This window comes from Podarcis gaigeae, assembly GCF_964106915.1.
Source record: "Podarcis gaigeae genome assembly, chromosome: 8".
In the NCBI taxonomy this organism is placed as follows: domain Eukaryota; kingdom Metazoa; phylum Chordata; class Lepidosauria; order Squamata; family Lacertidae; genus Podarcis; species Podarcis gaigeae.
Genome location: NC_139684.1, coordinates 86,632,638 through 86,660,563, shown reverse-complemented (window position 1 = coordinate 86,660,563; position 27,926 = coordinate 86,632,638). Strand labels below are relative to the sequence as shown.

At 45.8% G+C, this 27,926-nt stretch overlaps 1 protein-coding gene across 1 annotated transcript; it reads left to right on the top strand.

The window, feature by feature from the left end:
• Positions 1-443: 443 nt before the first annotated feature.
• LOC310850543 (uncharacterized protein) lies at positions 444-27,926 on the top strand (the record flags this gene model as incomplete). The annotated part of the gene is made up of 19 exons (XM_083752065.1): positions 444-728; positions 6,119-6,281; positions 7,914-8,063; positions 9,462-9,622; positions 10,568-10,744; positions 11,982-12,123; positions 13,070-13,257; positions 14,449-14,590; positions 16,562-16,737; positions 17,701-17,845; positions 21,180-21,412; positions 22,990-23,152; positions 23,860-24,009; positions 24,489-24,649; positions 25,436-25,612; positions 26,541-26,682; positions 26,817-27,004; positions 27,513-27,654; positions 27,745-27,926. Exons 1-19 carry the CDS (start codon positions 549-551, stop codon positions 27,924-27,926), a joined length of 3,162 nt encoding a protein of 1,053 aa, XP_083608191.1. The 5' UTR covers positions 444-548.

The window sequence follows — 27,926 nt, the reverse complement described above, 5'->3', positions numbered from 1 at the left end:
CTTGATAGTTTTGTGCTTGTATTTGGGTCTATCTCTGTCATACTACATTATTACGTTGAGACACAGAATCCACCCATCTCTGCCTAAAGCAGCCTTTCTCAACCTGTGGGTCCCCAGATGTTGTTGAACTACAACTCCCCTCACCCCTAGCTAGCAAGGCCAGAGCTCAGGGATGATGGGAGTTGTAGTCCAACAACATCTGGAGACACACAGGTTGAGAACCGCTGGAAGGGTTGGCCTCTGATGCAGAGAAGCCATCCTCTGCTTCAGAAATAATCTCCAGATAGTGCCAGTCTTGTACATAAAGCATGAAAAATCAATGAAGCAGGACTGTCTCACGCAAAAAATAAGACCTCTGGACTTTTGGCAGAAGGCTCTTCTCTTCTTGAATAGAAAGGAGTCCAAGAGGTGTGACTGCAAACAAGTTGCACAACTCCACAAAGGGTGTTATCCCTCTGGTACAGTTACATAACAGCCTCAACTCGGGCTGTGCATGTGTTTTTTCTTCCCAGCTACTCAGAGCTCCACAGGCCACCCAGAACCTCCCCATGGATCTCCTGGGAGCAGCAACCCTTTTCCTGGTCATCTGCCTCTCTTGCCTGATGGTCCTCTCAACATGGCGGCAGATGCACCGCAAAAGCAAGATGCCGCCTGGACCAACTCCCCTCCCCTTCATCGGGAACCTGCTCCAAGTCAACACAAGTGATATGTACCGTTCACTCATGAAGGTAACTTTCTATAATGTGTCAGAGCACAGTTTGCCATTCTCTGAATTGTTATTATAAAATCATTCTTAAATACTGTTGATTAATGAAGGTCACTCCCATCTATCTATCTATCTTTCTTTCTATCTTTCTTTCTATCTATCTATCATCTATCTATCTATCTATCTATCATCTATCATCTATCTATCTATCTATCTATCTATCTATCTATCTATCTATCTATCTATCTATCTATCATCTCTATCTATCTATATCTATCTATCTATCTATCTATATCTATCTATCTATCTATCTATCATCTATCTATCTATCTATCTATCTATCTATCTATCTATATCTATCTATCATCTATCTATCTATATCTATCTATCTATCTATCTATCTATCTATCTATCTATCTATCTCTATCATCTATCTATCTATCTATTATATCATCTATCTATCATCTATATCTATCTATCTATCTATCTATCTATCTATCTATCTATCTATCTATCATCTATCTATCTATCTATCTATCTATCTATCTATCATCATCTATCATCTATCTATCTACCCACTCATCCTTCTCTCTCTCTCTCTCTCTCTCTCTCTCTCTCCCTCCTCATCATCTCCTCATAATTCTCCTTCCACCACATTCTCCAGCTTTTGCTTCTCTCTCTCTTTACAGTGGTACCTCAGGTTAAGTACTTAATTCGTTCCGGAGGTCTGTACTTAGCCTGAAACTGTTCTTAACCTGAAGCACCACTTTAGCTAATGGGGCCTCCTGCTGCTGCCGCGCCGCCGGGGCACGATTTCTGTTCTCGTCCTGAAGCAAAGTTCTTAACCTGAAGTACTATTTCTGGGTTAGCGGAGTCTGTAACCTGAAACGTAGGTAACCTGAAGAGTATGTAACCCGAGGTACCACTGTATATTTCTGCCTGAGTGAAGGGATGGGCACATCTGTCAATTCTCATGTCCTCAAAAAAATTGGTCAGCATTTTAGTGTGCCTTTCTTTTAAATAAATATTTTTTTTAAAATAAATAATATAATAATATAATAATTTTAATTTTAATTTATCAGCACCATGCTCTAACCAACCGAGCTGTACAGCAGGTATATTATTAGTTCCTTTTGACACAAGGTCACACTTTTTGGGCAGCTTCTGGGGGTTATGATTTGACAGGTATCTTGTGTGTTCGGAATTCCTCTGATTTTAACTTTTGGATGTTAGATCTAGCTTCTTGGGGTTGAGAGTGCCCTCTGGGCACATTATTAGGTGATGATAAAAAAGAAAGACAATTGTCCTGTTCTAAATAGGGACACAGCCTTCTGTCTGACCAGAGCAGAATACAGTGGCACTATTACTCCCCTTGATCTAGATGCTATACTCCATTATGGGTTATGAGTTCTTTGTGGTGTAAATGGGCATAGGAACTTTTCTTCTTGCAGTGATTTATGAAGGTCAACATCCAGGCATTTGCCAACCCTCTAAGAGTCCTCCATGGCAGCTCCCATCGCAGGCGAAGACTGAGAACTGCCCTCCTACCAGTCATCATAAATGCCACTCATTCAAAACAACCAGGTCTAGGTCCCAAAGCGTTAATGCAAATACCCCAAAAATCTTTTCTATGTACTGTCAGTCTAGTTATTTTCTCCTTAGATTGAATAGGATGGAGGGCTCAGTGGAAGGGGCATTCCCATTCTCAATCCTAACTGCTCCAATTCCAAGTTAATCAGCCTGGAGTACTTCTGATTTCCTCTCACAAAATTCCTCGGATGCTACCTTCAAAATCCCCGGTTCCTCTCAGAGCCACTATAGAATCCAAAGCAGATCTCAGTGCTGAAATTTCTTGTTTTATAGAGTGCATATTATTGAGCTTGTTCTGGTTCATCTACACAAATAGATAACACACGTCTCTTGAAAGCATATAGTTCTAACCCAAAGACACCCTTTAAGGACTGTGAGAAGCATCAGTGGAGAATTCTGTTGGCAGACTGTTTATCCCAGAAGGCGTACAATTTAAAGGATCAGTTACCACATCTGCCAGATTCCTATTCAGAAACTTTGGTTTTTAAAAAGTTTTAAAGTCCTTACAGTTTGAAACCAGTGAAGATAAAATGGCAAGAACTCCAAAGAGGTGGCTGACCTGCGGCTGTTGAACTCCCTTTAAAACTGGTTAACAATTCTTGGCTCCTCAGAGAGTAAAACAACACAAAAAGGGTCCTTGCCCCCTGATAAATTAGATAGCTGCAAGGCCAGCAACAGCACTATCACATAAAGAGAAAAACCAACTGAAATATACTCAGAGTCATGTGTGAATTTCATGCTCTTTATTCAGCTCATAGTAGCAATGAATGAAACTTTCCCCAAAACATCCAGCTATATATACATTATTTACACAATGGGCCCCATGTGATTGGCTAATTCTGGGGTGCTCCTGTAGGCCAATCAGGTTGCGGATTCACCTCCTCTAGAAGCATGATTGGCTGTTCCTGCAGCCCAATCAGGTTGCTGATTCACTTCATCCAGGAGCCTGATTGGCTGCTCCTGCAGGCCAATCAGGTTGCTGATACACTTCCACCTGGAGCTGGATTGGGTGGCTCCTGCCAACCAATCAGACTGCTGCATTCTGGATCCTATTGATCTAGGATTCAGCTCAGTACATAACACAAACAATGCCCAATTAAACAATCAAAACAGGCTGTGGAGATCAGCCAGGAACATCCTTTCTCGACGCCATTTTTGCTGGGATGCGGGTGGCGCTGTGGGTTAAACCACAGAGTCTAGGACTTGCCGATCAGAAGGTCGGCGGTTCGAATCCCTGCGACGGGGTGAGCTCCCATTGCTCGGTCCCTGCTCCTGCCAACCTAGCAGTTCGAAAGCACGTCAAAGTGCAAGTAGATAAATAGGTACCGCTCTGGCAGGAAGGTAAACGGCGTTTCCGTGCACTGCTCTAGTTCGCCAGAAGCGGCTTAGTCATGCTGGCCACATGACTCGGAAGCTGTACGCCGGCTCCCTCGGCCAGTAAAGCGAGATGAGCGCCACAACCCCAGAGTCGGCCACAAGTGGACCTAACAGTCAGGGGTCCCTGACCTTTTTATGTGGAGCAGAGAGTGCTCAAAGCTGCACCGCCATGTGGTAAGTCTTGCAGCCTGGCTTATTTCACCCAGTTGGCGCCATGCTCAGTTTCAGCCCTGGTATCCTTAACAGAAAGGTTGCATGCAAACATAACCAGAAATAAATATTGCACCGTGTAAGGAGATCCAACTATTTGATTCTTTGGAATCAGTTGGAAATCCAACACTGAGCAGAACCTGCTCCACCAGGTAGGTGAAATTGGAGACTGTGCTGAGCTTGTCCAGGCTTGGAGGTGGTGCCCAGGGATTATCCAGATGGCATGTTATGTTGTGTAATTTATTTATTATTAATTTATTATACTCACCTTTCAACCAAAAAAGTCCCCTAAGGTGGTTGACAAATAACAAATGCACACAAATGCAAAAGCAAACAAATGATCAAAGTTCAAAACAATATCTGAGCAGCTATCAAATGGCCCTACACTTTACCTATGTAAGTGGTGCCAACCAGCTGAATTTGGACAGGAAAAATATTGGCCAAGGAGGGAAACAAAGTCCTGGGAGAACAAGAGCCCTGCCTTAATCCGAGATCATCTTCTCCCAGGGCTTGGCCTGGATAACTCTTTTCCCCACCCAGATTCAGCTTGTTGGCACCAACTACACAGGTAGATTGCAGGGCATTTAATATCTGAGACCAGCCCAGATTTAACCGCAAATCTGGTGATGGAGGAGAAGTTTTCTCAGGATAGCCTGCTGGTGTCATGTGACTGTAGAGGTGGTTGAATCTGTTCCTCTCATTGTTCTCATTTCTCATGACCCTTGGGGTACCTTCCAACTCTATAATTCCATGATTATAAAAAAAAAGCCAATGCAATTCTGGGCTGCATCAATAGGAGTATAGCATCTAGATCAAGGGAAGTAATAGTGCCACTGTATTCTGCTCTGGTCAGACCTCACCTGGAGTACTGTGTCCAGTTCTGGGCACCACAGTTCAAGAAGGACACTGACAAACTGGAACGTGTCCAGAGGAGGGCAACCAAAATGGTCAAAGGCCTGGAAACGATGCCTTATGAGGAACGGCTAAGGGAGCTGGCCATGTTTAGCCTGGAGAAGAGGAGGTTAAGGGGTGATATGATAGCCATGTTTAAATATATCAAAGGATGTCACATAGAGGAGGGAGAAAGGTTGTTTTCTGCTGCTCCAGAGAAGCGGACACGGAGCAACGGTTCCAAACTACAAGAAAGAAGATTCCACCTAAACATTAGGAGGAACTTCCTGACAGTGAGAGCTGTTCAACAGTGGAATTTGCTGCCAAGGAGTGTGGTGGAGTCTCCTTCTTTCGAGGTCTTTAAGCAGAGGCTTGATGACCATATGTCAGGAGTACTCTGATGGTGTTTTCTGCTTGGCAGGGGGTTGGACTCGATGGCCCTTGTGGTCTCTTCCAACTCTATGATTCTATGATTCCAATCTTAATCTCAGTTCCCCGCATGGAGGAGAGGTTTCCTTATGGTAGCCTGCTGGTGTTGTGTGCCTTTAGTGGTAGGTGAATCTGTTTCTTTCTGTTTCTCTCAGTCCATTACATTCTGCATCAGTTGGTATGTTTTAAATCCTCGTGGAAATTCATCAGAATTTCACTGTGCATTTTCTTAACAGGGTATACACATTTTTGTGGGCAGATCTGCCTTATAGCCACATTTATGTAGTGAACCCCCCCAAATATAATGCAATTTTGTATGCTATTTCCACAAATATATGCCTTTATATGCACACTTTGTATACTTGTGGGTTTGGAGAAATTCATTGCAAAATTTGAGGAACTGCAAATTTCAACCACTACCTTCTGAGGGATTCTGTTCCACTGTAGAACAGCTCTTACCACCAGAAAGTTCTTTCTGAAGATAAGTCAGAAGCTCTTTGCTTATAACATGAATCCATTGGTTTGGTCCTACAGGAGCAAACAAGCTTGCTCTATTTTCCAGGTGACAGCCCTTTAGATATTTCAAGAAGGCTTTCATATCTCTCCCCAGTCTCCTCTTATCATGGCAAAACATACCCAACTCCTTCAACCGTTCCTCATAAGGCTTCATCTCCAGACCCTTGATCATCCTGGTCGCACTTCTCTGCACACGTTCCAGCTTGCCAATATCCTTCTTAAATTCTGGTGCACAGATATTGGAGAACCAGAGGTGCATCATAAAGGATGTGTTTTTCATTGCCTAATTAGGCTTAGGCTTTCAGGAGTTACTAATCTCTGCAGAAGCAGGTGAGCAATTTGTTCCATCTCTCCATCTGTTCCATGACCTTACACAATGCCCTCCCCCTCTTTTCACAGATCCGTGAGAAATATGGTCCTGTCTACACCATCCACTTAGGGCCCCGCCGTGTTGTGGTCTTGTGTGGATACGATGCCGTGAAGGAGGCCCTGGTGGACCAGGCCGAAGAGTTCGGTGGCCGTGGAGAGCAAGCCACATTTGACTGGCTTTTCCAGGGTTACGGTCAGTCTCTTCTTGGGCAACCCTTGGCCAGAGCGCATCATTACTACCATTGTTCTGGCATTGAACTTAGCAGTGGTCCTGTGAATTAGATATTTTTCTTATACCAGTTTTGCTGAGGACAGGCTGAAAGAGGGCTTCTCTATGTCATTCATGTTAGATTTATGTTATGCCACTGTGCAGTTTTTGGAGTCACAAGACTCTGTTGACATTCCAGACTGTTGGAAGTCTCACGGGAGACGGTGAGGAGATTTCACCCCTCCCATATCCAAGAATCTCCTGACGAGTCTGCTGATTCTCCAGAGAGGAGGAGCAGTGTTCTGCTTTCTACTTATTCAGCTCCAGCACCAAGTCAGTCAGTCAGTCAGTCAGTCAGTGTGTCGGAGAGAGAGAGAGACTGAGTGTTAGAGATCGTGTGTAGAGATAAGGTTGCTGCTAAGAGCAGCTGCAGACACTCAGTGCAGCATTCATTTATGCTTAGCCCTATTTAGTTCTGTATATAGTTTTGTATTATAGTTGTAGTTATAGAATAAAAGAAGATATTCTACAGAGCTGCTCTCCGAGTTGTTTATACACTGCCAGACTCTGCTATACTCTGCTGTGCGACGACTGTATTGTGGAAGTGAATCCGGTGCTCACAACTCTAAGCTGTGAGTCCACAGCACTTTGACCTGGTGGTCTCTGGAAGTGCTACCCAGCTCGCCTAGCCCAGTCGGGGTTGAAGTGCATGAGTCCAGTTGGTGACACTGGCTCAAGGGCGATGCTGACAGACGGGAGATGGATGTTGATGTTACTGGCTTCCTGTTTCTTTTTTGTTGTTCTCTGTCTCTCACAGAGAGCAGACACATATTCTTTTCTGTCCTGCGTAGTTAGAAATAAATGTATCAATGTAGCACATATTTCTGGCTCTCCTGCTGCTGTTTGGATACTCTGCGTAATGGGAGCATGCCTGAAGTCTCATTCAAAGGCTTAGGTCGTTAATCACGACGAGGCAGAGGTCGATGGATTCCAAAGATACGACACGGAGGTGAGCCATTACAGCTCAGTCGTATGGAAGCTCCGACCATTCAGACAAGTCATAGAAGAGATGGGATTTGCATCTGAATATTCATCGCCAAGTAAAGGACTACTGATGTAACTTAGTGGCATTGCAAGCATAGATAATATTGAAAAAGCTCTTGAATCTGCAAGTGCCTTCTATCAGCTGATTGTCAACTGTGTCTTTGCCTCTCAGTTACTCTTAAATGTTGGGATGTGAATACATGGTAGGAGATCATATATTTAACATATTATCCTTCCTTCCTCACATTTCCGAGTTCCACAGAGTTCATCCCTTTGCAGGGAAGCTTTGATAAGTTAAAAGGCTAAAACTATTGTAGCTAATCCAGGATGATTTAAGGCAGACTGGATTCTCCTGGTATTTCCCTCTTTTCTCCCTCTTAAAATAATGCCACAAAAGGGAAAAACAGCATTTACTCAGAATGCCTGTTGAAGAGTAACTGATATAGCAGCATTTTTCAGGGAGGCTTAATATCATAATCCAGTTAAAATGACATACTTAAGGCTAGCTTAAAATGGTGCACCTTCCAGCTACTCTTTCTCCTGCTCACGTCTCTTGTCTCCTTTGCTTCCCAGGGGTTTCCTTCAGCAACGGGGAACGGGCCAAGCAGCTACGCCGATTCTCCATCATGACGCTGAGGAATTTTGGGATGGGAAAGAGATCCATCGAAGAGAGAATCCTGGAGGAGGCCCACTTCCTGCTGGAATCCCTGAGGGAAACAAAAAGTGAGCTCAGTTTGGGTATCTTCAAGAAATGCTGCTTAATGAGTTACAGGTGACAGAAACGCTTGACGGTGATAGATAGAAACTGTGGCCAGTTAAGTGGGCAGCTGAAGGCTTTCTACTGAATATTATCACGGCTGCTTTTATTTTTGGTAATGGATGGGAAAAGACATAACTTAGCCTAAGCTAAATACAGTGGACATTCCGGTTGCGAATGTGATCGGTGCAGGATGCATGTTCGCAACCCGCAGCGCCGCATCTGTGCACGCTCGGGTTGTGATTTGGTACTTCTGCGCATGCACAACTGCCGAAACCAGGAAGTAACCCATTCCGGAAGTAACTTCCGGGTTTGGGCAGTCTGCAACCCGAAAAAAACACAACCTGAAGCGTCTGTACATCACCAACACTCTACATCCACTTGAAGAAATGTTGCTCAAAGGAATAATGAGGTAAGAGTGGACTGCTTTGCAAAGTATATTGCGTGGACAGGCGGAGTCCCCAGATCCCGCGCGCCCCCCCCCGTCATGTGGAATAACGACTCAGGACAACGTGCTATGGGATTAAATTGGCCACAACTTTATTAAATTTCAAATGTGGGTAGACCTTGGCTCAGGCATTAGGCGTTCTCCCTCCCCAGTCCCCAGCCGGGGACCTAGGGAGCATCAGGGTTATCCAGTGTGTGGGGGGGGCGGCTCTGGAGAACATATGTTCAAGCAGAGATAGCCGCCCCCGTTATGCCGCCGCCGCAGGGGAGAGCAATGATGACCTTTCGGCGTACGGTCAAAGCCTCCCTTCAGAAACCCCTTTAACGGGGAACCCTGGTATCGCCGCCGCAAAGAGGAAGATGGACTAAAGGATTCTGCCCAAGGCCTGATACCGCCAAAGTTGTGACGTTTTGCTACGGGAAAGGCGAAACCTGCCAATGCAGGGAAATACCTTTCCGGCCCTTTAACAGCGACCGTAACGTAGCAGCGCCCGCATACCTGTGAAGAAAAGTTAACCTGCAAAACCTGTGAAGAAAAGTTAACCTGCAAAATAAGACATTAACTGAGGGTGGGTAGGGTGGGAGAAGCTCTGGAGCCAAGTGAGGATTCCCAGGTAAGATCCTCCCTCTATTGTGTGGGCAGGTAATCCCTCCCCTACCTGGCCTGGTCTCCTTGGCAACGCTTCCCCCCAGGTGGGATTGGACAACTGACTGAGGTAGGCGGAGACCTCCAGGTATCCCACCTGAGGGAAGGCAAAGCCAAGCCTATGCTGTTGGAGCCGCTCCAGATCTAGGGGCTGCACGCGTCCACGCAAAGGGCGCCCCCCATTTTAGTCAGGGAGCGGTCATTCTTGATTTGTTCCTGGGTTGAGTGACTTGCACTGTGTGTGTGTGTGTGTGTATGTCTTGTTTTCTAGGCACACCCTTTGACCCCACCTACACCCTGAGCCGCACTGTGTCCAACGTCATCAGCTCCATCGCCTTTGGCGACCGCTTTGAATACGAAGACCAGGAGTTCCACTCCTTGCTGAGCATGATGTTGGGTAGCTTCCGGTTCACTGCCACCTCTTGGGGACAGGTAAATTGGAGGGGAGGGGAAGGACTTCCATAGTGAGTGAGTGAGTGAGTGAGTGAGTGAGTGAGTGAATAATGTCATTCCTCTTAATCTGCCATTACCCCAAAGTCCAGCAGCGATCAAGACACAGTCAGAAGCTGCAGCATTGCCAGTTAAGAAGCAGACCACCTCTGAGTGAGGATGACCAACAGAAGCTCACAGTACAAATAGCACCAGAACCAGGAGAGATGTCTTTCCCTGAGCCTGAGAAACTAAATGCCTCACACAACACCTCACCAATCTAGGAGTGCACAAGAGACATAGTAATAATAATTTATTACTTATACCCCGACCATCTGGCTGGGTTTCCCCAGCTACTCTGGGCGGCTTCCAACACAATATTGAATACAGTAATGCATCAAACATTAAAAGCTTCCCTAAACAGGGCTGCCTTTAGATGTCGTCTAAAAGTCTGGTCGTTGTTCTTCTCTTTGACATCTGGTGGGAGGGCGTTCCACAGGGTGGGCGCTACTACCGAGAAGGCCCTCTGCCTGGTTCCCTGTAACTTGGCTTCTCGCACTGAGGGAACCGCCAGAAGGCCCTCAGCGCTGGATCTCAGACATGCCCCTTGAAGGCCTTATTCAACTTCTGTTTGTCTCTGTGCCTACTGTCACAGCCTGCCCCAGATAAGGAAGGCACCTGTCTGATAATTAATTTTGTATTGGCAAGAGAAACACTTCCAGGTTTCCGACCATGCCCATGACTGAATGGCTGGTGCGTGACCTCAGCTCCCTTTCCTCATCAGCTTGCAGACACATCTCCCACTGCCCTCTCAGAGGCATCAGCCTCCACCATAAAGGGAGGGCCGGATGTTGGGTGTGTTAGGTGAGCCTCAGATGCAAACAGCACCTTTATCTCAGCTTCACTTGGGGAAATATCGGGTCTCTCTTCCTCCCCATGACTCTGCAGCTCTACGACATGTTCTCGGGCGTCATGCAGTACCTGCCTGGCCCACAGCAGGAAGCCTTCAAGCAACTCTTAGGGTTGGAGAAGTTCATCACAAGGAAAGTAAAAGCCAATGAGGAGACCCTGGACCCCAACTCCCCTCGGGATTTCATCGACTGTTTCCTTGTGAAAATGCATCAGGTACGATTATTCTGTTCGAAGAACTGTGATGATTTTATTGGGAAAGAAAGTTGTCTTGCCCCATGCCAACTTGTGTGGGATGTGAAACACAAAAGCAGTCAAGTACAACATTCCTAGAGTGAACATGTTTACACATGGGGAGGAATGTTTGTCCAGCCAGCAGGTAAACTTCCTGTTTCCTTCTGGGCTGGGACAGACTTCCTCTGCATGTGACTAGAGGTGGGCATGGCCTCACCTGTGCAGGTAACGACAAAAGCACAGGGCAGGGCAGCCATCTCTCTCTCTTTGACTACATGCATCGAAGAAGCAACATCCACTTAGTCAAAGATGTTCTCTTGGCTTCCAGCCAAGAGAGGACAAAGGGACTGTCTCCTTATGAGATAGTTTCCAGGTGTATGTTACTTTTCTAAGATAAGTCTGCCTTCTGGGATCTGATTGTGAACAGAATGTGAATAAACTCTTTTTATACTTTTATAGAAGATTGTGTCGTGTCTTATCTTTTATGACAAAATAAGGGGGAAATACCAGAACAGTTGGGACGTGGGTGGCACTGTGGGTTAAACCACAGAGCCTAGGACTTGCTGATCAGAAGGTAGGCAGTTCGAATCCCCATGACGTGGTGAGCTCCCGTTGCTGGGTCCCTGCGCCTGCCAACCTAGCAGCTCAAAAGCACGTCAGAGTGAAAGTAGATAAATAGGTACCGCTCCAGCGGGAAGGTAAACGGTGTTTCCGTGCGCTGCTCTGGTTCTCCAGAAGCGGCTTAGTCATGCTGGCCACATGACCCGGAAGCTGTACGCCGACTCCCTCGGCCAATGAAGCGAGATGAGCGCCACAACCCCAGAGTTGGGTCTGGACCTAATGGTCAGGGGTCCCTTTACCTTTACCAGAACAGTTATTATAGAGGCTTTAGCTAGCCTGAGCAAATGCACCCGCTGCGAGTTTAAAAAGGGGAATGTTACTCTGCTAAATTGTGAGCTTGTTAACACAAGTTGGAAAGGCTATAATCAAACAATATATCCTCCTCTGCCTCCCTGAACATTCCCACAACTTGGAGGGCCATGAATTGAAGCCACCTTTTGAGCAGTCCGCGACTGTCCATATCCCCTTATCTGATTGGCCAAGACGCCATTGCAGCTCAGCTGAACATTAAGAGAAAGAGTGCCTTGTGGGAAAGGCTTTAGACTATAGCAATGTTTATTAAGAGAAACTTCCTCCTTCTCTTCCTCCTTCTGGCCAGGAAAAGGAAAACCCACACTCCGAGTTCTCCCTGAGGAATCTGGTTTTGACTACTCTCGCCGTTTTCTTTGCTGGCACAGAAACTGTCAGCACCACTTTGCGTTATGGCTTCCTTCTTCTGCTGAAATACCCGGAGGTTCAAGGTAAGTCAGTCAGCCAAATTTTATTGCTTATAGCCAAAGGCTGCTGCAATGTATACAATATCATTCAATAGAATATATACTAATTTGATACAGAAACTTAAAAACATTTATATTGCCAAAACATCACCTAATCTGCACAAAGCTATAAAAACTCCTTAATATACAAATTGAAACATCGGACAATAAAATTTATAAGCTAAAATCACGGCGGGGCCACTAATATATTAAAAGTAATGTTAAATAATAGAACAGACAATTATGTACAAAGTTTAGTGAGAAAAATACAACTTGGTGTAGATGGGGTCAAATAAATTCATCTCCTTTACAGTTGATAGCTATCTCGGCTATATAATTCTTTTCTAATTTTCCTGGCGGCAGTTGCAAAAAGTGCTACACGCCAGGTCACATACTTATCAATGTCTGCAAGGAGATATAGAATCATGTCAGAAGGATTCTGGCCAGAGGACCTTATCATTATAGGTGTCAAAAACCGTTCTCTTGCTTCAATGTATAAGGGGCAGAGCAAGATATAATGTGTAAGGTCCTCTAATTCAGGGCATCCCCTAATACAAACATGTTCAATTACTGGTATGCCTCTATGTCTCCCATCTATATAAACAGAGTTTATTGTATTTAATCGTAACTTTGTAAAAGCTTTCCGGAGTTGTACAAAAGTCAATTCATTGAAGTAAAACGTATGTTCATGGGCCTCTCTAAGTTTAAAATATAATGGGGCTCATGTGGATAGATACATGAGTCGTTTTTAGTAACCATTGCCCTTATAGTCCATTTAAAAATATTTTTCTGAGAATGTAGGGAGGTTCAAGGTGACAGCAGAACGGGATGGAAGGCGGGAATCTGTCTTCCCTTCTTCAGGAATATGTCTATTGGCTTTCTCAGCTATGAGAGGTCTCCCTTTTCTTATATCCCGCTGATTTCTCAACAGAGAAGGTCCATAAGGAGATTGAACGTGTGATTGGCCGGAATCGCAGTCCCAACATGAACGACCGGCCCCTGATGCCCTATACGGATGCTGTGATCCATGAGATCCAGAGATTCTCTGACATAATTCCTATGGGGGTATCACGACGAGTGACCCGTGATACTCAGTTCCGGGGATACACCATACCCAAGGTATTGCTTATTTTTCTTTTCTTTTTTAATTCCTGAGACCCCCACCATTCAGTACTATATCCAGATATGGATGATGAGCCAGTTAATATTCCCTCTGGTCTCTGTCTCATCTGTCATCACTGCTGTGGAGTCAAAACCATAATAAAAGCAGAGGTGAAAACCACCTTGGGCCCATCATCCCTAGCTGAAATATACTCGGAGTCAAGAATGGATTTCATGCTCTTTATTCAGCTCATAGTGGCGAGGAGGAATGGAAGTTCCCTCAGAATGTCTGCTTTATATACATTATTTACACAATGGGCCCCACGTGATTGGCTAATTCCGGGATTCTCCTGTAGGCCAATCAGGTTGCGGATTCACTTCCACCTGGAGCTGGATTGGGTGGCTCCTGTGGACCAATCAGATTGCTGCATTCTGGACCCTATTGTTCTAGGACCAATCAGACTGCTGCATTCTGAATCCTATTGTTCTAGGACCAATCAGACTGCTGCATCCTGAATCCTATTGTTCTAGGACCAATCAGACGGCTGCATTCTGAATCCTATTGTTCTAGGACCAATCAGACGGCTGCATTCTGGAGCCTATTGTTCTAGGACCAATCAGACTGCTGCATTCTGAATCCTATTGTTCTAGGACCAATCAGACTACTGCATTCTGAATCCTATTGTTCTATGATCTATCAGACTGCTGCATTCTGAATCCTATTGTTCTAGGACCAATCAGACTGCTGCCTTTTCGATCCTATTCAACTCAGTACATAACACTAACATTCCTCTTCCCCAAACCAAAACAGGAACAGCTGGTGGGCAGCAAAGAGGGAGATCCACAGCCATGTCCTGCTTTTATAGGGGAGGCCACGCCCCCTGAACCGGCTGATTGGCTGGCCAGGGGGTGATGCGGCTGGGAATCTCCCCAATCACGCGGGGGCTGGCCTCCACCCACCACATGCATGGAGGGGCCGTGAAGCCCACAACCCCACCTTCTCCTTAGGGCGGAAGTGGCTTTCCTGTGAGAGGACCACAGAAAGAGGACAGGCATGTTCTAAAATTCCTTACGAGTGTTAATAATGAGGGAGGGAGGCACACTTCACCAAGGGAGGAAATACAGAAATGGGGAACTGTCACTGATTTCATAACAGAAGAATCTCCCATTTCTCCCATATCTTCTCATTTCTCTCCCTCACTTCTTCAGGGAACGGAAGTGTTTCCCATGCTCGGGTCTGTGCTGAGAGACCCCCGACATTTTGCAAGACCAGACGTGTTTGACCCACAACATTTCCTGGATGGGAATGGGCAGTTCAAGAAGAATGAGGCTTTTATGCCTTTCTCTATTGGTGAGTACTCAACAGCCCCGGGGGGTGGGGAGATTACTAAGGTTACCATATTTTTTTCCAAAGAATCTGGGGACACTTTTTTTTTCTTGAAAAGAGAAAAAAAAGATTAATAATAATAATTTATTTATACCTCGCCCATCTGGCTGGACTTCCCCAGCCACTCTGGGCGGATTAAAAAAATAAAATAAAATACATTAAAACATCAAACATTAAAAGCTTCCCTAAACAGGGCTGCCTTCAGATGTCTTCTAAAAGTCTGGTAGTTGTAATATTAAGAAGTAATATCTTCTCTTCTGTGGTCTCCTCTGTTACACGGCCTTCCTCTGGGTCCTGGCCTGCTCTCTTGGAGTGCTAGCTGCCGTGGAGTAGGCTCAGGTCAGGCCTGGGTTCGGCCACTTGTCCTTGCCCTCCTGGTGCTCTCCTACCTCTCCTCCTCAGCAGCGGCAGTGGCAGTGGCACAGCAAGGTCAGGGCTCCCCTCTTTTTTCTCCTTCCTCTTCCTCTTACTTCTTTCTCCTTCTCTCCTCCTTCTCCCTGCATCGGCCCCAGGGTTTTCCTGGCCCCCAAGCGCCACTGGGCAGTTGGCCGGGTGGCCGGGCACTCTTTCTCCTGGCTTGATTTGGGTCACGGGGGGGTCAGTGGTTCCCCCAGTTGATGCGCAGGGTGTCCCCAGTTCCCCCTTGGCAGTGGCAGCAGCCCAGAGCCAGCCTGGTAGTGCACTTGGGTCTGGCTGACTTCAGGAGCTGCCCGCTGCCAATGCGTTCGCCATTTTGCCTCGCCAGAATTCCCCATATGATGTGTCTTGTGCCGTTGAACCAATCACGCAACATCCATTCCCTACTAATAAATCCACAACACTTAAAATATAAATCCGGGGACATTAAATGAAATCCGGGGACATTCTGTTACGATATGGATGCAATGCTGCTGCAAAGTGCTAGCTTGAAAAGTAAACATGATGGGAATGTTGGGACTGCCCGTGGGAAACAGAGGGACAGTCAATTCACAGTGCGAAGCACCGGAATTAGCTCAGAGTGTAATATGAGCTCTTCCGTTTATTCCTGTCCGGCAAGTACAGGAACTGTTTGTCACAACACTGCTGGAGTTTGATGAGAGCAGTCATGTTTTTTTGTAACGCTGCAAAGACAGAAATAAAGACATGTAAATACGTTTCTGTCTATCTCTTTCCCCTGCCAGGGGGGGCAGGAAAGAGGGTGGGTGTTCTTCTCACGTTTGAGAAGAATCGCCTATCAAGACCTTGCCTGCGCTTGCTGGGGAATGCAGCCAGGGAGGTCAACAGGGAATCATGCCGGGTGCCTGGGAGAGTTGCCAGTTTCTCCTGATATGGGCTTGAATTCCCAACACATTCTGGGGACGAATTTTGTCCGGGGACAGATTTGCAAATCTGGGGACTGTCCCTGGGAAACGGGGATCTCTGGTAACCATAGAGTTTGCAGCAAATAATAGCCCAATCACCAGTAGAAGAAGAGTTTGGATTTGATATCCCGCTTTATCACTACCCGAAGGAGTCTCAAAGCGGCTAACAGTCTCCTTTCCCTTCCTCCCCCAAAACAAACACAACAAACACTCTGTGGGTGAGTGGGGCTGAGAGACTTCAGAGAAGCGTGACTGGCCCAAGGTCACCCAGCAGCTGCATGTGGAGGAGTGGAGACGCGAACCCGGTTCACCAGATTATGAGTCTACCGCTCTTAACCACTACACCACACTGGTGGACCAATTGGAGTGAGAAAAATTGCTAGAAGATGTTGCTGCTGCAGATTTCCCCCCAGAATTACTCTGTCTGTCCAGTGGTATCTCTTTTCCCTTCTGCATAAAATCCCTTTGCCAACTATGCACACCAAAGGACCAATGGTGTTATTTTACGCATGGATGTGTGGGTTAGAGGAGTCTTTGCCCAAACATTTCCAAGCAGGCTATAACAACCCGTCTTTGCTTTCCTCCTCCTTCCTAGGGAAACGCTACTGCTTTGGAGAGCAGCTGGCTCGGATGCAACTCTTCCTCTTCTTCACCAGCATCCTGCAGAACTTCCACATCAAATCTCCCGTCCCACCTGAAAGGATTGACGTCTCTCCCATGCTGATTGGCTTTGCCACCCTTCCACGTTTTTATGAAATGTGCGCCATTCCCCTCTGAAGCAGGACTTGAAGAAGTGGAGCCCCATCGTCGCCCACCTTGGCCACCCAAGTGTCAAAGGAGGAGGCACATTTCAACATGTAAAGCACCAGAACAGGCTAACCATACCAAGTCTTGATTCTTTCTTTTGAATTTCCATTAACTCTGTTTCCATTTGTGGAATTTCCTTACTCTTCATTTCTTTTGGAATCGATCTCACAAGTGAATAAATATCTGGTCCCTGACTCTCTGCCCTCTTCCTCCTCTGCTCCACTTCCCCAGGCACCTCTCCTCTTTCCCCTTTCTGGCCATCAGAATGCCTCCTGGCGTCTAGTCCAACCATAGAATGGTTCCCCCCCCCTTCCCCAGTGCTTTCATTCCTTTTTTCCATTGTGGTCTGTTTGCCAGCATTCCTTTCCTGACACTTTCCCAGTGAGTAGCAAAGGAAGACCATCAAGAAGGCTGATCGCCAAAAAATGGATGCTTTTGAATTATGGTGCTGGAGGAGACTCTTGAGAGTCCCATGGACTGCAAGAAGATCAAACCTCTCCATTCTTAAGGATATCAGCCCTGAGTGCTCACGGGAAGGACAGATCCTGAAGCTGAGACTCCAATACTTTGGCCACCTCATGAGAAGAGAAGACTCCCTGGAAAAGACCCTGATGTTGGGAAAGATGGAGGGCACAAGGAGAAGGGGACGACAGAGGACAAGATGGTTGGACAGTGTTCTTGAAGCTACCAGCATGAGTTTGACCAAACTGCGGGAGGCAGTGGAAGACAGGAGTGCCTGGCGTTCTCTGGTCCATGGGGTCACGAAGAGTCGAACACGACTAAACGACTAAACAACAACAACAACAGCTAAGGAAGAATAGTTAACCCTGCAGGATATGACAGTTGCTGGAAGGTTTTACAGCCATAGGTCAGTCATAACCTAGGAAATCTTGCCTCTCTGGGATCTTGTCATCTCTCAATCCACAGTATGAGGAGGGACAGGAGGCAGTGCTGGTGCATTGTTTGGATCTGAGTCCTCCTCAGGAAGACTCAGGGACCCTGAAGAGGGGACATCACACCCTCCCACCCCCCATCAGCCAACTAAGGGCACCCTTTGAGACCCACCTCCATTGTAAGTCAAAGTTTCTTCAATGTCATCTGTTCCATTAGCCTTGGGAATATGTTTGAGTATGGAGATGGAAAATTTCTCTCCTTTAACCAGCTGATAACACAACTACTTCAATCGCCTTTATAAATTTTTCTCAGTACCTCAAATACTTAGGGCCATTCTACCCTGTCAAAGGCTTTTGTGGCACTTAAAAATAATAAAACGGTAACTTGTTTATCTCTTTCCTCGCAATGTATACTGCTTGTTCAATATATGTACTCAGGTGCATTCTCTTAATAAATCTAGTTTATATAATCTATTAATGTTGTTGAGTCTTCTTGCTGTGGCAGTTGCCAGAATTTTAGCAATGACCATTTTTAACAGTTTCTAATTTTCTGAAATTACTTCTTTGTCTTTAGTATCTTGCAGCTTTATTTTTTTGTGAATGTACACATTTCTACTGCACCCCTAATTGAGAAAGCTGCAAGATCAAATATTTCGTCTTGGTTCTCTATTCACTTCTCTTACCCACATTTCTGCTTATAAGGCCTACCCAAATCACAGCTGTAAAAGCTTCCCACAATGTTCCAATATCATCAGCTGTTCCCACGTTGTGAATAAAGAAAGAACAAATCATGCATTTTTTAAATATGCTTTTCAATAGTATATGCCTTTTGATGCAGATTTTACTAGGGTTGCCCCAAGATTTTGCAAGACCAGACATGTTTGGCCCCCAACACTTTCTGGATGGGAATGAGCAATTCAAGAAGAATGAGACTTTTTTTGCATTTCTGTGTTGGTGATGCCTCAGCAGCCTCTGGGAGAGGAGGAGTGACAGCACATAACAGCCCAACTTAGTCGACCAATTGAAGTGCAAAGAATTAGCCAGTTCAAGACACCTGCAGTTGCCGCTGCTGCAGATGTAACCCTGAATTACCCTGTCTCTCCAAACAATCTCTCTTTTACTTTCTACGTAAAAATCCTTTTGCAAACCATGCACACCATAAGACCGATGGTTTTTTATCCAGGGGTGTGTGGTTTAGAGGAGTCTTCGCGCAAGCACTCACAAGCAGGTTCTAGCAACAGCCTTAAAGAAGAAGAAGAAGAAGAAGAAGAAGAAGAAGAGTTTCGATTTGATATCCCACTTTATCACTACCCTAAGGAGTCTCAAAGCGGCTAACATTCTCCTTTCACTTCCTCCCTCACAACAAACACTCTGTGAGGTGAGTGGGGCTGAGAGACTTCAGAGAAGTGTGACTGGCCCAAGGTCACCCAGCAGCTGCATGTGGAGGAGCGGAGACACGAACCCGGTTCCCCAGATTACGAGTCCACCACTCTTAACCACTACACCACACTGGCTCTCTTTGCCTTCTTCCTCTTTCCTAGGAAACATGATTGCTTTGGAGAGTGGCTAACCCATTTCACTTTCCTTGCTTCTCAAAATAGCTCTTATTAAATAAAGCTCTCTCCACATATTTAGTATCTTGCAACTTTACTTTTTCCTTGCAACCAGCAGTTGTTCATAGGAACCTGTGACCAGTCACATACATGCTGCAACTCAGATTGAGAAAGGTCCAAGATTGAATCTTCCCTCCTCTATCTCTTTTACTTTCTGTTACCCGCACCTATATGTATAAAACAGCCCGAGGGAAGAAGATTCTGACATAGCTCACGCAACTCTGGAGTCATGTCTGCCTTGGTCCTTGCAGAGGCAGAAACAGACAAGGACAAAGATAATTATCTCTTTAATTATCAGATGGGCAGCCTTGAGTTTCTTTGAAACCCATGCTTCAAAGTTTTAGAAATGTTGTCTCAGGCAGCAGGGAGAGTTTTAGGAAACTTCACCTGGGCAATAAAAAGAAACTGCCATCTCCAAAAAACCTCGAAGCAATAAAGTTGAGATAAATCTGAGAACAGACATAAAATAATCTTGCATTTTCAAAATACCAACAGAGCAATTCTTATTTGGTTAGTTGGTTAGGCTACAAATTGGGATGGGCTCTTGTTCAGAGGTGGGCTGTTCACATTTCTGAAGAAGAGAATTTTCTGGGCACATGAAGGAGTTTTCAAAGTACAACCTGAAAGCTGGTCCTCGTCTTGTCTATTCAAAAACCACAAACTTCTCTCTCTCTCTCTCTCTCTCTCTCTCTCTCTCTCTCTCTCACACACACACACACACACAGCCAAATAATCAAGAGGGCTTTTCTAAAATGTGCAAAAACTCCATGAGAGAGAGAAAATTGTCTATGCACTTTCTCCATGTCATGCATAAATTTGTAAAATTGTATCAGGTCCCCTCTTACTTTCTCTCTAAGCTAAAAAGGCTGCAACCTTCCAACATAGCGAAGTTGCTCCACCCTCTGAATCATCTTGGTTGTCCTTTCCTGAATCTTTTCCCAACTCTAAAATGTCCCTTTTCAGGTGAGCTTATGAGAACTGCACACTAACGTTCTCTATGCACTGGAACAAGCTCTCAGCCTAACTGTCCCAGTGCTATTTCTGTTCAAATTCCACAGTCTCCAAGTGTTCTGGTAAACTAATCTCTGAAGAGCATGTGCTCAACATGACAACCTCCCTAGCCATGCCTTTTTGAAGGCTATACAGCAAAAATCAAGGCAAGCCTTATGTTTTAATGCCAAACCATATTTCTCCCCATAATTCCCAATTGCCCTCGTTGCGCTTAACGTCCAGCCTGATAAAGAGTCCTGCTGGACTCAGAGGCTCGTGCAGTATTTTGTGACATTCTGGGTTGGCCCCAATAAAGGGGGTTTTCAAGATAAAAGTGGCCATGCCTGCTTATGTCACCACCCCTTTTCAATGCTTAGCTTATTTGATGAGCTTCTCCCTGAGAAAAGTGTGTGTGTGTGGTTGACAAATGGTGCTGCATTCCTCCTGTGAAATAAATGGTGATGCTTTCTCCCTGCCTGTTCCTGCTCTGCTTACACCTTTGTTGGTGACTACCACAATGCATTTTATGTGTGGCTGCCCTTGAATTTGATTCTGGGACACTGTCTCTATCATTGACTCCCTGGACTACTCTATTACTGCTGCAGCCACCCCTTTGCAGCCTCTTTCTCAGCTGCTCTCCTCCTAGTCTCAGACCAGCAGCGACCTGGTCAAATGATACGGACTTCTGAGAAACATGATGAGAGAATTGTGCTTGACTCTGGAACTCCCTGAAGCTCCCTTGGAGGTGCAAAGGTGAGCAGGCAACTCCCTGTCACCACTATCTGTCCTTGAAAGACTTAAAGAAGACCCTGAGCAGAGAGTAAACAAGTTGCACAATTTCAAGGAGGGGGTTCTTTCAAAGGTATGTAACAGGCTCAGCTCGGGCTGTGCAGGTATTTTCTCTTCCCAGCTGGTCAGCAACATATTCCCTGTAGAGCTCCACAGGCCACCCGCAACCTCCCCATGGATCTTCTGGGAGCAGTGGCCCTTTTCCTGGTCATCTGCCTCTCTTGCCTGACTGTCCTCTCAACATGGCGGCAGATGCACCGCAAAAGCCAGATGCCGCCTGGACCAACTCCCCTCCCCTTCATCGGGAACCTGCTCCAAGTCAGCACAAGTGATATGTACCGTTCACTTATGAAGGTAACTTCAGTTTCAGTTATCCACTCTCTGCTTTGTTATTATCAAATCGTTTTTATATACTGATGCTGAATGAAGATCACTCCATACAATCCGCCCAACCACCCTTTTCTCTCTCTCTCTCTCTCTCTCTCTCTCTCTCTCTCTCTCTCTCTCTCTCTCTCTCTCTCTCTCTCTCTCTCTCCCACTTGACTCATCATCTCCTCATAATTCTCCTTCCACCACATTCTCCAGCTTTTGATTCTCTCTCGGAGGTATATGAGGTGTTGGGGAAAAACAGTATACCTGGTGGGGGACACAGCATGTTCCTTTGGGGTTGTTAATTTCCCCTCCCCTCCATGGCTCTGAGAAGCTGAGACCTTCTTGTCTAGGGTGGTATAGAAAATTATAATAAAAATATAATATAATATAATATAATATAATATAATATAATATAATATAATATACGTAATTAGAAGCTGTCAGCATGTGACAGTGGCCAGACCCCAAGAAACTCACCAGCTAAAACAGGTGAAGGTATCCAACGGGTTGCAAACCCTCAGTGAGTTAGGGAGGTGCCTTGTATGCGATGATAGGCTGCGGCAGACAGAGACCAACAGTGGGTCCAACAGTCAAGAAAGCAGTTTCTGCATGAAGAGAGAAATGGGGGCAAGAAGGGGCTCATCAACCTGAGAAGGCAGACAGTCTTGCAGAACTCTGATCCTAAACCTCCTCTGCTTCACGGTTACACTCATTCATGGGAAAGGATTCAGGAGTAAACCCCGAGCGGGGGGGGGGGGAATCTGGACCCACTGCCTTGTGGGATATCTTTGGGGGATAAGGATTAAACCATATGTAAATCCAGAGTGGAGTCCCTAAGGCGCTTGGATGGTGCCTTGTACGCCTCCTTCCAGTGTGAGCCAGTGTGGTGTAGTGGTTAGAGCGGTGGACTCGTAATCTGGTGAACCGGGTTCGATTCCCCGCTCCTCCACATGCAGCTGCTGGGTGACCTTGGGCCAGTCACACTTCTCTGAAGTCTCTCAGCCACACTCACCTCACAGAGTTGTGGGGTAGGAAGGGAAAGGAGACTGTTAGCCGCTTTGAGACTCCTTAGGGTAGTGATAAAGCGGGATATCAAATCCAAACTCCTCTTCTTCTCCTTCCAACAACTCCTGCAGCCAAGCTGTTGCCAGGTGTATTGCTCTGTTTTCCCTCGAACCACATCAGGGAGCCTGAGAGGGGGGTCTTGCCGTCTGGGCAGCCCAGGGTCCCCCTACACACTGCGCAGGCTTGCACCCCAGAGAGGTCACTTTGGTGCTGTAGATACAGATTCTCTCACTTCATTATTCTGCTTCATGGAAAGTGGGAATGGAGGGAAATGCCGATAGCTGATAGCCAAAATGGATCTGTGTTGCCTCCGCAGTTGGAGGAAACCAGATTCTGGAAACCACACGAGGGAAGAGCGCTCTTGCGTTCGGGTCCTTCTTGAAGGTTTCCTATAATGGACATCTGGTTGGTCACTTTGAGAACAAGATTCTGGACTCTAGATGTGCCCCCTTTTAACCTGACCCAGCAGGCTCTCCTTGTGTTCTCTTTTACAGATCCGTGAGAAATATGGTCCTGTCTACACCATCCACTTAGGGCCCCGCCGTGTTGTGGTCTTGTGTGGATATGATGCTGTGAAGGAGGCCCTGGTGGATCAGGCTGAAGTGTTCAGGGACCGTGGAGAACAAGCCACGTTTGACTGGCTTTTCCAGGGTTATGGTCAGTCTCTTCTTGGGCAATTCTTGCTCAGAGCACATGATTACTGGCATTTATATAGCACCTTTTAGCAAGCTTAGCACCAAAGACTCTCAATGGTGGTTCTGTGCCGTGGATTATTGTTATATCCATTTTAGGTAAAGGTAAAGGGACCCCTGACCATTAGGTCCAGTCGCTCATCTCGCTTTATTGGGTGAGGGAGCTGGCGTACAGCTTCCGGGTCATGTGGCCAGCATGACTAAGCCGCTTCTGGCGAACCAGAGCAGCGCATGGAAACGCCGTTTACCTTCCCACCAGAGTGGTACCTATTTATCTACTTGCACTTTGATGTGCTTTCGAACTGTTAGGTTGGCAGGAGCAGGGACTGAGCAACGGGAGCTCACCCCTTCTCAGGGATTCGAACTGCCAACCTTCTGATTGGCAAGTCCTAGGCTCTGTGGGTTGACCCACAGCGCCACCCACGTCCCCTTATATCCATTTTACTGAGGAGGTAAATGAGCCAGAGAGTCTCTCTCTCTCTATAATAATAATAATAACAATAAAACCCCACATCATATCTTAGGCTGTTCTCCCAAATTCTGAACTTTAAAACTGTACAAGATTGGAAAATGAAGGGTGGATATCTCTATCACTGTGTATTTTCTGCCACATTCCCACTGAGTGCACCTTCTCCTGTTCCTCCTTCCCTTTACTCCTCCTTTGCTTCTCAGGGATTGCCTTCTGTAACTGGGAACGGGCCAAACCGCTACGCCGATTCTCCATCACGACACTGAGGGATTTTGGGATGGGAAAGAGATCCGTCGAAGAGCGGATCCTGGAGGAGACCCACTTCCTGCTGGAATCCCTGAGGGAAACAAAAAGTGAGCTCAGTTTTGGTTTCTTCAAGAAATGTGGCATAATTATAGTTGGATGGCAGGTTGAGAGGAGTTCCCTACCAGGACAGACTTTGCTCATGTGCTCAAGATATCGATTCTTTAAAACATATTTTGTTGCACTGTGCGAACTATGAGCAAGCCAGGGCTGAATTGATATTACCCTTGCCAGTGTGGTGTAGTGGTTAAGAGCGATAGACTCGTAATCTGGGGAACCGGGTTTGAATGCTGATAAACTGAATCTTTTGGTTTAATTTTGATGATGTTTCATGAGTTTTTACAGAAAGTAGTAATTGTGATTTTTATGCGAATACTCTTCTAATTAATATTCTGTAAGCCACCTTTTAGATGAACGGCGAGAGAGAAACAGGCGGATGAAAGAAAACACCATTAAAGACTGAATTGATTTGCAAAGTGTACTTTTGATTTGCTCCAGGGCTGAGTGACTTGGGGGTCTCTCTTTCTAGGTGAACCCTTTGACCCCACCTATGTCCTGAGCCGCTCAGTGTCCAACATCATCAGCTCCATCACCTTTGGCAACCGCTTTGAATATGAAGATCAGGAGTTTCTCTCCATGCTCCGCGTTATGCTGGAAACCTTCCAGTTTACTTCCACCTCTTGGGGACAGGTAAATTGGAGGGGAAGTGGAGGACTTCCATTGTGAGTTTGTGAATAATGCAATTTCTCTTAATCTACTCAAGGCATGGTATGCAGGACAGCCACCACTGGAATTACCCCAAAGACCAGCAGTGGTCAAGACACAGGGCTAGAAGCTGTAGTATCACCAACTAAGGAGCTAGATCACATTCATGAGTCTGAGTGAGCCTGGCCAACAAAAGCCAATATTACAATCTTCCATAGCAGCAGAAACTAAGTTCTTCACAAGTGGGCAGAACCCGGGAGAAGCTTAAAAATGGTTTTGATATCTGTTGGAGCAAGCGTCTCTCTCTGAGCTCTCCATGGTGCTGCAACTCCTGTTCTGCCTTGCTCAGCACGGAGCAAGTTTACAATGTTGCTTCAACCAGAGCGAATCTCAGATTGAGAAACTGAAGCTGCTTGCTTTGTAAGCAATTCCTCCCCACCCCTTGATCCTTCCTCCAAATTCCCTTCCTTGTCACTCAGAGAGGACAAGTCAGGCCCTGAGGTTTTGTCCGTGAGAAGTTTATGGCTTAGTCAGCACCAAGTTCTGTCTGGGTGGAGTGAGGAGCTCCCTCTGTCTGTTCTTCTTGGAGAGACACTTCTCCAGTCTCCCTTCTTTTAAGCCTCCTGTTTTCCCAAACCTTCCATGATAATGAGGAACCAAGGGAGGGAGGAACTCCTGCTTCTGCCTGCTCCCCAAATCAATCTTTGTTCAATATCTGTTCTCTCTCTTCCTCCTAATAACTCTGGATTCCTCCAAACCCGACACACACAGCTCTACGACATGTTCTCGGGCATCATGCAGCACCTGCCTGGCCCACAAGATAAAACCTTCAAGAAGCTGTTGGGCCTGAAAGAGTTTATTACGAAGAAGGTAAAAGCAAACAAGGAGACCCTGGACCCCAACAATCCTCGGGATTTCATTGACTGCTTCCTAGTGAAAATGCAGCAGGTAAGATTATGTTATTCTAGTTACTACGATCAATTTCTGTGTAAGGAAACTTTATAGACTTTCTTTCTTTCTTTCTTTCTTTCTTTCTTTCTTTCTTTCTTTCTTTCTTTCTTAATAAATCTTTATTGAATTAAAATACAAATATATACACATGCATACACATACATAAAGATAAAACAAAAGGATTAAGATGAAAAGAGAGAAAAAAGAAAGAAAACACACCGAAAAAAGAAATTTGCATTATTATATAATCGTTCGTCAAATTTCTAAATAAGAGACTTCCAGTTCTTATCATTGTACTTGTATTGTTATTTACATTTAACGCATAGCCTTCTTTTGCCCTAATTTATCTTCCTGTACTCTGGTAAATTAACATTTACGCTGTGTTTTACAAGGATCAATTTAATTCTGCAAGAAGCTTGTTACTTGTACAGTGTGTATTTAAGTGATCATTGAATATTTTCCACTCTTTGTATACTTTCTGATTGTAAAGCCCTCTTACTGTCCCCGTCATCTTTGCCAGTTGTAGGTATTCAATTGTAAGAGTCTGCCTTTCTGTTATCGTGGGTACTGTTTCATTTTTCCAATTTCTTACCATTTATATTCTGGCTGTTAAAGTTCCATACATAAACAACGGTCTTATATCTTTTCCGATTTCCAGTGTCATTATACCTAGGAGGAATGTCTTGCGAGTTCCTGTGGGGTTTTTTTCCTCCCCCCCCTTTTCCCCAAGTCGCTAAACCGCTTATCAGCTGATCCGCTAAGCTAGCTAAGCCGCTAATAGCGCTAATCCGCTAATCCGCTAATGGGCTTGCTTCGCAAGACGAAAAAAGCGCAAGATGAAGAGACTCGCGGAACAGATTCTTTTCGTCTTGCGAGGCACCACTGTATGTGAAATATCCTCTTTCCTCATTTTTCTTCTTGCTAGGAAAAGGAAAACCCAAACTCAGAGTTCTTCCTAGAGAATCTCGTTATGACAACCCTCAATGTCTTCTTTGCTGGCACAGAAACAGTCAGCACCACCTTGCGCTATGGCTTCCTGCTTCTACTGAAATACCCGGAAATTGAAGGTGAATGCGGAAGGGGCTGGAAAGGAGGGTGGAGAAATCTCTTTGTTTTTGCCAGTTATGAGCTGGGATCCTTCTTTAGCTCCCTGGAAGGTGCAAATAGCACTTTTGGTCTCATCCTGCGGATTTCTCAACAGAGAAAGTCCACGAAGAGATTGAACGTGTGATTGGCCTGAATCGCACTCCCAACATGGATGACCGTCCCCTGATGCCCTACACGGATGCTGTGATCCATGAGATCCAGAGATTCGCTGACATGCTCCCTTTGGGGTTAGCAAGACGTGTGACCTGTGATACCCAGTTCCGGGGATACACCATTCCCAAGGTACTTTGGTTTCACTCATTCCTGAGACTTATACTCCACCGTTCAGTACAATTTCCAGACATGTTTTGTGGGCTAACAAATTCCTCTGAGGCACCTCCGTCTCTGACCTGTCTGCCATTGTGGGGGTATCCGAGTCAAATCCAAAATAAGACCTGAAGAGCCCAGCCAGATGATGTGATGTTGGTTCCACATCTTCCAGTGCTGCCTTCCCCAAAGGAGTGGTGGTGGTGGTTATGGGGCTTAAAGGGGTTAATTCTAACCCCCCAAAAGCCATTTCCCCCTTCCCTTCTCATCAGGAAGACCTCTTTGAGGGTAAGAGCTTTGGGGCTGTGGAAAGGGCTCCCTCAGAAGGTGGTGGAATCTCTTTCCACCAAGGTTTTTCAACCGAGGTTGGATGGCCATCTGTCATGGATGCTTTAGTTGAGATCTCTTCATCAGAGGTGGCTCACAGGGTCTTTTCCACCTCTCCAATTCTATGGTTCTAAGATTCTCTCCCTCTCTTGGTCAGGGGACCGAAGTCTTCCCTGTGCTTGGATCTGTGCTGAGAGACCCCAAACATTTTGCAAGACCAGATGTGTTTGACCCCCAACATTTCCTGGATGAGAACGGGCAGTTCAAGAGGAATAAGGCTTTTATGCCATTCTCCATCGGTGAGTGAGTCCCCTTCCATTCCATGCCACTGCTGCATTGTGTCTAACAGAACCCTGAAAGCCTGTATTCACCTTCCTCCTCTTTCCTAGGGAAGCGCTATTGCTTTGGGGAGCACCTCGCTCGGATGGAGCTCTTCCTCATCCTCACCAGCATCCTGCAGAACTTCCGTTTAAAATCCCCCATCCCTCCTGAAAAGATCGACATCTCTCCCATGCTGGTTGGCTTTGCCACCCTTCCGCATTTTTATGAAATGTGTGCCATTCCCCTCTGA